Source organism: Mytilus trossulus, chromosome 13 (assembly GCF_036588685.1).
Source record: "Mytilus trossulus isolate FHL-02 chromosome 13, PNRI_Mtr1.1.1.hap1, whole genome shotgun sequence".
In the NCBI taxonomy this organism is placed as follows: Eukaryota; Metazoa; Mollusca; class Bivalvia; order Mytilida; family Mytilidae; genus Mytilus; species Mytilus trossulus.
The window spans coordinates 30,018,165-30,029,418 of NC_086385.1; the positions used below are offsets into that span (position 1 = coordinate 30,018,165).

Here is an 11,254-nt window from a genome sequence, read left to right on the forward strand (position 1 = left end):
TGTTGCAACATTTGCTTATGATCAGTAACAACATGACGGTAGGTATATGTATAACAGTCGCTTACCCTGCCCACAGACTTGGTTTAACCTCCTCTAGAATCATCATACATGGGGTTCACTCACTCGTTGCATTTGCATATAACTACGTCAGGAAACAAATTAAGCTTTTCATCTGGTTTGTACTAGTATAAGTACTAATATATAAGTACACTACGGTTGCCAAATGTGGAACAGGATTTGCTTACTTCTGGAGGACCTAAGATCACCCCGGTTTTAGAGAAATTGTTCGTATTGCTCAGCAATTTGTTTTCTATTATGTCTTTTGTGTACTGTTGTTTTTCGTCTCTATTATATAATCATGCAAATAACTCACATAATGGTTTGTAATATTTTTAAGGAATATAGATGAACTACCTTCATAACTAAACCCTTTCCATTTAGGTGCACTTAGTAGAGTAATATTCTTATATTCAAAATATAAAAACATTAGTTTGTCTCACTTAGAACTTCAAAGTTTAATATAACTTATGGTAAATGAACTTCTTTTCAATCATGAGTTGATTTCTCACAACATTAACAATAAGGAAAAGTAACTGTGGTTTTCGATACATGGTGTGATTGAAAAATGCACGTGCATTTGTGCACATTTATTGTGCGAATTATTTTACTTACAATGATACTACAATACATTTTAGACATGCCAAGTCGAAATAAACAAGCAATTTATTTAATTGGTTTTTTCAACTTTATATAAAAGAAATACAAGTGTTTATCATAAAGAAACGCATTTCCTTGAATAAACGCACAGACAGTATGTTGAACAATTATTTTCAATTATTCGTAAAATAACTTGAAGGAGTGTTGCTTGTACGTAGAAATGGCGGCAACAAATTATCGTTTGCTTAAAGCGATGGTATATGCAAATTTAGTCTATTAATTCGATCGTTAGTCTTTCATTGCGTTGATTCTGTAAAATATAAGGTGATCGGTACAATATGAAGCCTGTTTAAACTCCCACTTTAGATAATAGAACCTAATTCGAATAGAATGTTTCATTATCGGACTATCAGGCAACAGTAGCACAATCATTGACCACAATTTTATACTCATTTTTTGTAAATCTTTACACGCTGCATGTTTTAAAAACCTACCCATGACTAGGCCAGGTCAACCCAATTTTTGGAACTAATAAAGCATGTTTTTACGTGTAATGCAGAATTCTGTTTTACTTACAATAAAATCATAAAAAATAGGAAAATGGTTACAATTTTCAACATATATAATGCAGATCTGAAGGACATGAGCTTTAAACTATTTCATATAAACATTTTGTAGTGTTTATATCATACGGAATATGCAATTGAAAGCATTGTATATATACTAAGATTGATTTCTCTAAATCGTGCAATATTTGTGTAGAATAAACACGCCAATGCAATCATTCATTAAAAACACATTTACTGCTACGGTCAAACTTGTTTGTTTAGATTTTTTGACACATAAATAGGTATAATGGATCAAATTAACAAACCGAATCATGAAAATGTACTTAAATCGACTTCTTGTCCAATCAATCTTCGCCATTTGGCTAGCTGCAGGACTGCTTAATTAATCACCATCATTATTTCCTGCACTGTTATTTTGCAACGAACCGGCAATCAGTCACTTACTTGTGATTTTCTGCATATGGAATGTCATTCAGTCTTTTACTTAATTTTTTTTTATCATAAATGAAAAGTAAATAACAGAAAATTGAAAAAAGCGATAAGAACTATGCAGACGCACAAATGAATAGGCTTATCATAACATTGAGCTACCTCTTAAAATCCGAAACTGAATTTTAATCATTTTCGTACTTTCAATATGTTTCGCATTCCGTTGATTCGGTTGCGCATGATCCAAACCAAAATTTGAACGGACTGGACGTATAAAATATTGAGACAATTTGTAATATCCACTTGTTGCTCAACCTTGTATATCAACTTCAGTATGTTGGATTCTGATTTTTTGTAAGATAAACTTGCATAATTTGTCCTTTCTCTCCAATGTTTTGTACCATTGTATTTAAATATACATCAAAAAGACATTACTTTTGAAAAAAAATTACATTTTACTTTTTAAAGTCAAAATTAGTTATTTGTTTTAAAAACAATGCCATTAATTTTGACCAAAAGAAAGATGTGAGAGAAAAAAATCAGGCATCTGCATGTGCCATTTGTCGTACTCTATTGTCAAGTTCATTTAGCAGTATTTTGCACAACTGTTTGGAATTTTGGGTTCTCAATGCTCTAAAACTTTGTAGTTGTTTGGCTGAATAGCTTTTTTGATCTGAGCGTAATTGGTGAGCCTTATGTAGACAAAACGCACGTCTGGCGTACTAAATTAAAATCGTGGTAACTTAAATAATCAGTTAACAAAGACGGGAAAGCCTCCGAATTCCGCTTATAAATTGCCATTCATTTTGATCAAAAGAAATTTATTACAAAATAAAAACAATTGATGAATAAAACTGAGAAGATGTTCGATGTCACGTTATCATTATTTTCTATTGACCGTTATGTACAAAATGTAGTTCATGTAATGGAAACGAAAAGTTTCCGAATGCCCCTTAGGGTCGGACTTCCGAAAATAAACTACAAGCCGAAGGCCAAAAACACCCATTAAGATAGTCTGACGTTTGTAAGTTATACTTTACTGTTCTGTAATTGTAGAGAAAACACTCATAATCTATGTTAATTTATATAAATACATTGAAAATTGCAGCTATAAATTTTAAAATTGTCCTGTTGACTTTAATGTCCAAAAAGTCTGACTGGAAATTTTTGCTGAAATGTATATCTCGATGTAATTTTCACGGATTTGGTGTATATTTGTAATTGACATATAATTTTTGATGTAAAAGTGTTTCATAAGATAAGTTTTTGTGCGGAAGAAGCAAAGAAATTAATTCCATTCGGCAACAAACGCCTTCGTAGAAAATATGGTTAGCACAAACACAGTTTTTTTTCTTCACTAAATAAACAAAATACATCTAGAATTTTCGAAGATTTTTTTCATATTCTTAATGTATATTTAAATTTTTATGGCCCTGTTAAGAGATCTTTTCAGTGTCCCATATCTACATGATGTTCTTATAGAAAGCAGCATACATACAGCCTCATTTTGAGATTATAGTATTGCCATTTAAACCATTTTCAAGTTCAAAGCAAAGACCGACACTTCGGGGGTAAACCCAGAATTCTGGAAAGTTCAGAAAGCCTAGTTTGATCTGGCTTTGGCAATTGAGAGCATTTTTGTTGAAAGAAAAGTAAATCCGTCATTATTTAGCTATCGCAGCAATAGAATAGATTCAAAATTCGCCGGTATTTTCACCTTTTTGTTATTGTAGATTAGGTTATACGTAAATAGATAAAACTCATGAAATGTGTACAATAAAAAATATCTAACAAAAATATGGACCTTGTTTTACATTTTTGTATGAAAGTAAAAGTAGATCTAGAGGAAGATATGTTTAAACTCTGGTCAAGGATTTAAAGTTATATTTTACATGTGTATAGGGAAGGGGTGAAATTAAAAATTTAAACCAATTTGACCAAAAAATTTCAAAATATGTCAGGGCGTCAACTAACGATTTATGTTTAGTTGCGGAAGAATATTTTATAATGTTATTTTTCTATGTTTATTTATAAAATTATTAACAATTTTATGTTTTTAAACGACTGACACTTACAATGATCACTGTGGCTAACCACAAAAACATTTTTTGTGTGGTTTTGAATCTTTTCTCAACGGATATAGTTAAATTTATATCGCACTATGATATTAATTTTTCCTTGTAAAATGATGTTAAATTAATACATTTCATGTTTTCCTGGAAAATTAAAACAAGTATATTCCTCAAAAATTTCTGCTTCTCGAGTTGCATTGTGGTTTTTGTGTCATGTGACGTCAGCTTGACATGTACGTAATTAATATAGCTGTCTACTAAGAGAATAGTAAAAACCTAAATGCACTGAATCATCGTTTTTGAATATGTTGTATACAGAGATAAGCCAGTTTTTCAGCCGATATGTTCGCCATTTTGTCCCTAATGCAGTGATATTGTTGGCTTTTTTGAAAACTACCTCTACCCTTTTTTATTGGGAAAATATGCGTCATTTTCATCAAATTGGGAAATTTAAAATTAACCATGAATTTGACTGAAACTTCAATTTACAGAGTCATTTTCAAGAGTCAAATCCTGCTTTAAAATAAGACCTAATTTTGTCAGTGACGATACATATATAGACCTTCAAATCTGCAAATATAGTCATTTTAGGCTTGAACATGTTTAAATGAGTGCTTTTCAGTTTGTATTCATGCACAATTTCTGAGGCAACACTGTTTGGAAAAAAACTTGTCTTTTTGGGAATAATTTTAAGCCATTTTTTTTCAAATTGAAATTCTTCTCCAGGGGGAAAAGCCTTTATTCTCCACTAATTTAAGGCAAACAATATCACTGTAATGTGTGCCACTGCTGCTGATCCAGTTTACAGAATCCTACTCACATGATGTACTTCTATTGCTTACTTTTCATATCGTCATCGAAATTTTTGTTGAATAGCCATTTCACTGACTCATATCTTCACACTGCAGTTTATATATGTGTATCCTTCTATCAGCCTCAAATCCTTACACTACCATACAAATGTGTGTCATAAACACCTCATCCGATCGAATTCATGATAAAAAAAAATTCTATCCCAAATCATGCCATTGTGCGCATATCGGGTTGTTTATCGAATTACTGTTGGTATTGTTCTTGGTCATTGCATATAATGGGGGAAAGGGGGGGGGGGGGGGGGGCAGAGGGGTTTAGCATTCTGTAGTTATTTTGTTAGCACTACCGTTTGTATCCATTAGAATTGTAATGTTTGACAGAAGTTACATTTAACTTTATGACAATATAAATATGGAAAAGTCGAGAAAAAGAAATCTTGCATGCTTAAAAACTGAAAAGAGCATAAAGACACGACCATAGTGTGGGTCTGTTGCTCTTACTGAAATGAAGCAACAGAGGAAGTAGATACATTTGGCGAGAGTTATTTTGTTGACAATTGTTTTCAGGTTGGAAACGAATGTATTAAACTGTTAAAAAAATAGTAGTGTTTTTAAAAATACGAAGTATTTACCAATCTTATTCGTTTCGGAAAATATGTTTAAAAAAAATTAATTAAAAATAAAATGGTGTTTTACAATATATTTACTATGGGTTGTATAGAATACTACGTTTGGTGTGAATGAAATTCTCTTTACTAAAAGAAACAACACTTAACTCGGTCATCGGACATTTGTCTATGTAAAACATACAAAATAACACAACAAACAGGAGTCTCGATTAACCGAAAAACGATTAAATATGGACAGAGTTGAATACGTAGTGCATTATTTGTGTCCGATTTAGTGTTTTTAAATTCGTACGTCATTACATCGTCATTGATGAAATTAATATTAATTACCAGTCTATGTTTTTACATGTACTGAAATGTATTTTGTTTTTAATTTCAGGTTGTGAAAAATCATGTAGAAACAAAGTGTAAGTGTCACGGTGTGTCCGGGTCATGTACAGTTCAAACATGTTGGAGACAGTTGTCGCCCTTTAATATCATAGGTGAAATATTGAAGATTAAATACGAAAATTCACAGCAAGTTGAAATAGACAACAATCATGCAAATAGGAAAACAGCGCATAAAAGACGCTCGACCAAAATGAGTGTTGTGGCTAACAAAATGCCACCGAGGCGAATGGAGATGATTCATATTGACAGTTCGCCTAGTTTCTGTAGGCAGAGTAGGTATTCCGAAGGAACAAAAGCGCGGGAATGTATCAAAGATCGTAATTGCAATTCCATTTGTTGTGGGCGTGGTTATAACGTGCAGACAAAGACTGTTTCAAGACCATGTAAATGTGAAGTTGTTTGGTGCTGTCAATTCCGATGTCAGCAGTGTCTTATTGACGAAGAAATACATTCGTGCAAATAAACTTTGCGATGCATTATGGGAACAAAAAGTTCATCGTTGTCCAAATAGAATCTTAGAACAAAAAAAATATAAAAACTTAGCTTTTTTACATTTTAATGGGTGCTAAAAATTGTGATCAGACAAAATTGTCTCAGTCATCGAAACGTTTGAGGCAGCTGTTACCTATCCTGTCGGATACAAACGTTAAATTGACATTGAAAAGGTAAAGCGTTGTATTGAGTTTTGATGACACAAACTGTCTTCCGTTTAAAACCAAAGATCCATAGATGTTTATATAGTGTATTTATTTATTTTATACATTTTAGACTTTAATTTATACATTGATGCATTATTTTGTATATATTTCATGTCATCTGGGATAACTAATTGTCTGTACCAGATATTGTTTCATCTTGCTTACAAATTCATACTAACATGATGTTCTAGTTCTTTTGATATAACGGCCTTATATTTAAATACAGGAAGGTTACTTGTAAACAAAAATCCTTTTTTTTTAATAACAAAACCATTAACAAACAGAACACTTATTTTTTTTTAAGTCGTAACAAATCTGGTTCTGCGGACGGACCCGATGAAAAGTAAAATCACAAAAATACTGAACTCTGAGGAAAGTTCAAAACGGAAAGTCCCTAATCAAATGGCAAAACCAAAAGCTCAAACATATCAAACGAATGCTCGGTATAAATATTTTCTTATATAATGGTGGATTGAACCTGGTTTTATAGCTAGCTAAAAAACTCACTTGTATGACAGTCGCTTATTATGAAATTGTCCATCGACAATATGTCCATTTAAAAACTTTTCCAATGGTCATGCAACTTAATTGAATGTTCTATCGATCATAAACCTTGTTGGTTGGTCCTTCGAATTCGAAGCGAATATCTTTATTTTAAGATAACTCATATGAATCAATAAACAAGTTGTTTCTGGTCGAGGATCCTGAATGCTCATATTGTGATTAAAAGTCTTGATGACTAGATTAAAAAAACAGTAGAATCTACATTATGAGTTTTGCTCATTGTTGACGGTGGAACGGTACTCTATTTTTGTTTCAGAGTGTTCATGCATTTTTTTAGCACTGCCATAAAGCACGAGGTTTTAACTAGCCACAAAACCAGGTTCAACCCATCATTTCTTCTTAAAATGTCCAGTACCGAGTCAGGAATATGACAGTCTAATAGTCCGTTTCATGTGTGTTGCATTGTCGTTTGTTTTTTTGTTGCACTTCAGTGTCTCTGTTGTTTCGTTGTTTTCCTCTTATAGTTGATGTGTTTCCCTCGGGTTTAGTTTGTAATCCGGATTTGAACAGCGGTATACTACTTCTGTCTTTATTTGTTTATTTCAATGTTAAATTGTTCTCGGATGGAGAGTTGTCTCAATGGCAATCATACCACATCTTTTTATTTTTTATATCGGCTTCAGATCAATTAGTTCATGGAGGGTTACGTTTCGTCGCTTTGGTTTAATGTTTGTTTTGTCGAGTCGAGCACGAAAAAAAAACCCACATATGTGATCAATTAAGGAAAAAGTTATATGTTAACCTTAGTAGAGAGATTGTCGGAAAGTACAAGAGCTGATCTGTAATTAGGTAAGGATCAATCAATATTACTGTTTTGACGCAGTGAAAAACAATAGGGTTCCCACAGTTATAGATAAAACGCAATAAGTTAACGTTATCGCGTGGTTCGATGTCACGTGACTCAACAGAACATACATTAAAAAAAAAAACAAGAAGAAGCTCGTTCCGAGATTCGCTGGAACTGAAGCAGATATAAAAAAATTAACAAAACAAAACAGAGGTTGAAATATGATCGTCAACCAAAAATATTGCTCATACCAAATGTCAAGCTCTTTAAACTAGTTCGTTACCGAGCCTATGGAAACTGAGAGACTACCACTTATATGATACCATAACGTAAAACACAATGAACATCACAACGTTATATACACAGGCCACCTCTAAAGATGTTCCTGTTGGTCATTTTAGCTTAATTTTATAAAGATACACTCTTACACATGATAACAAGACGTATTATGATATACACACGATAACTATTTAGGATATTAGTAGTTCTTGTCACAAACTGACATACTGTAACATCTAGTCACGTCTGTTAATTTTAATTAAAAGGACAAGCAATCAACAGTACACAAATCATAAAATAGAGAAAAAAAAAGAAAAAAAACCCACAAACCCTGCCAAAAACTAGGGGTGATATCAGGTGCCCTGGATGGGAAAGCAGGTCCTGCTCAACATGTGGCACCCGTCGTCTTGCTTATTTTATTACAGATCCAGTAATAATTTTAGTTTGGTATGCCTCACAAGAGGAAGAGGGGCCGGCATTGTATTTACGACAATTGGAACATATCCGTTGTCATCTGTGAAATGGATACTCCGTAACAGACAACCAACTCGTTCGTACAATTTTCGAAGGGATGGTTTCATCTTCACCACATGAAACTTGATCTTAGAAGCTTCCTTGTGAGCAGCAACTCTTCCAAAACATCAGCATCTTGAAATAATGTGAACTGGTCGGTGCCGCCAATTGTGTACTTTTTAAGACCACTGTTTTATCTTCCCTGATGTAACCAATGCTCCAGTTTTACCCACATTGTAGAATGTTAAGAGCATCATGCCTTTGTAAGTCTTGTTTTTTTTAATAATTTAAATTTATTTACCCGTTTTGGAGTTTGATTTGACATTCGTTTGCATTGAACTACTACATATTTTGTTGAGAGGCCAGCTGATGCCCGCTTCCGGTTTCGAGATGTTTTCGCTGTGTTGAAGACCCATTTGTGGCCTTGTGCTTCTTTCTGCTCTTTGAACGAGTTGTGGACAAATTGTTGACACATTTCCCATTGCCGTTCTCAATTCTATATATTTAACGTTCAAACTCAAAGTCGAAAAATAAATCTGACAACGTTACAGTCATGACCAAAATAGAAAACAACAAACAAAACGAGTACCCAAAACAAAAAACTTAATACTAAGCAACACGTACTCCAAACAAAAAATGGGGTTTATCAAAGATACGACGGAAGGTTAAGCAGATCCTGCTCTACCTGTGTCACCCGTCGTATTGCTCATGTTGGTAAAGAGAAAGAGTATCTGAGTGTCAGTGAACTCAACTGAACGTATTCAAGGATTGACTGGATAATTTATTCATCATTATTCATCGATCACAAACATGGCCACGTCTATGCCGAAATTATATGGTAAAATCCTTTTGACATATCAGAACTCGAGTAAATGATTTTTTTAGAGAAATAAAGGTAACAGTAGTGTATTGGTGTTTAAAAGTAAAAAAAATATGATTAATAGAAAACAAAACGGGTTACAAACCAAAACCGAGGGAAACACATAAATTATAGGAGAAAAACAAAGGAACAATAGGAAAACCGAAGCGCAACAACAAAATCCCACCAACATACATAGGAAACAACTATTTAATACGACTGCCATATTCGTGACAGGACATTTAAAAATGGGTGTTGAACCTGGTATAATGGAATACCAATCCTCTCGCTTGATGACAATGTTAAACAAATATCGCTAAAACACTTCGTGACAGAATAACAACATAAACACACGCAACAACATTAATAAAAACTCAATATTAGCATTTTTGGTGTTGAGTAGCGAATTATAAGTTTGAGTCATTTCTTACCAGAACAACTTGTTGAATCTGTTTCGTCATGTATTAGTCAGTTTGATTAGTCAGTATTACTATGCAATTTAACGCTATTTTTATGAGTGGTATGCAGCTTTAAAAAACCGGCTTAATTCAACATTGTTATCATTGTTGTCATATACATAATAAATACTGTAGTACCAACATGATATATAACGTTAATTCTAACGTTCTGTGTTGATTTATTAAGGAATCATTAACACGCAGAGGTTCTTGCCCCCGCAGATTTAGTTGACCTAAAAAAATTTAGTAAATGTTCCTTTAGTTAAATAGTTCGACGGTTGCTGTCTACTTATACACCCTTGGATTTCAAAAGTTTTGGTTCGAGAGTTCCTGATGAAGACGCAGTCACGATATATGTTAATTATTATATTCACGGTAATGCTGTGCATTGTGAACAAATTAATTACTGTTACACCGCGTTTAAAAGGACCTTAAACAAACCCAGCGGTCTATTATAAATCAAATATTGATTACCAATCAAGGAGTAACAAAGAGAACCAACCAGAATTTGCACTACACTTGAAATTCAACAAGAAAATTTCCGAGTGACAGTGGATTTTTCTGCAAAAGATTAAACGACCCATATTTCTTTACTTTATATATGCCTCTTAACATCGCACGGTTATAATATATTTTGTCCTTATTTCCAAATGCATAATGAATGCAGACTCATATAAAATACCTGAAACAAGACAATGCTCCAAAAAATAATGAATATTCATAGGTCGTCAAATATTATTCAACTTATTTAGCATTATAATACGCCGGAAATTGATAAAGGTTTGAAATACAACAAAACAAATAATATTTTTTCAATAGGTTATTCGCTAATGTGTAACCATCAGAGATTTCAAGTAACCAAATATGGCATTATATTGCTAAACATACCAGTTTGAAAAAGCTTATAAACAAATCTTTTCTTTTAGTTTGAACCTAAAACTTGTAAATTCCGATTAAATTTAGGTTTTGATATTCGTCATTGTTACTTTTACCATATAGTCTATTTGTGGTAATATCTATCCGTTTGACGTGGCTCGGTACTTATACATCCCCTCACTGTGTTATAATGGTTAAGTAGATTTTTGTATTCTTGTCGTTTTTGCTGATGTGCTTTGATTATATGTACTTTTGTTTTTCTGCGTTTGTTTTGTAGGTAGAAAATCCTTAGCATTTTACAAATTTAAAGGTTTAGTAAAAAGTTAATTTATAAATATGACCATATCAATGATAATTCATGTCAGCACATCATACACTGATACCAGGATTAAATTTAGTAGTTACGCCAGACGCACGTTTCGTTTAAAAAAGACTCAGAATATTGCTATATATTTTCTGGTTAGGGTGGGAAATTGCTCAGTTGATATGTAAAATCAATTGATGTAGGTATGGTAAACGTAATACAAAGAGAGACAATCGAAAATGTTAAAGATATATCTGATGTATATATTGTAAGAGTGAAGCAATTAATGCTAACGTTTATTATATACATACAGATTGTATGTTTATGCATAACGCTGTTCGTCGTGCTTTACTGTCAT

General features: G+C 32.8%; 1 protein-coding gene across 1 annotated transcript in view; it reads left to right on the plus strand.

The window, feature by feature from the left end:
• Nucleotides 1-6,434, plus strand: part of LOC134694965 (protein Wnt-9a-like) — a 43,457-nt gene extending 37,023 nt beyond the window's left edge. Inside the window, exon 4 of the mRNA XM_063556089.1 lies at nucleotides 5,548-6,434. Coding sequence (XP_063412159.1) covers nucleotides 5,548-6,021 — 474 coding nt within the window. The 3' untranslated portion in view covers nucleotides 6,022-6,434. The remainder of the gene's footprint in view (nucleotides 1-5,547) is intronic.
• Nucleotides 6,435-11,254: the final 4,820 nt, after the last annotated feature.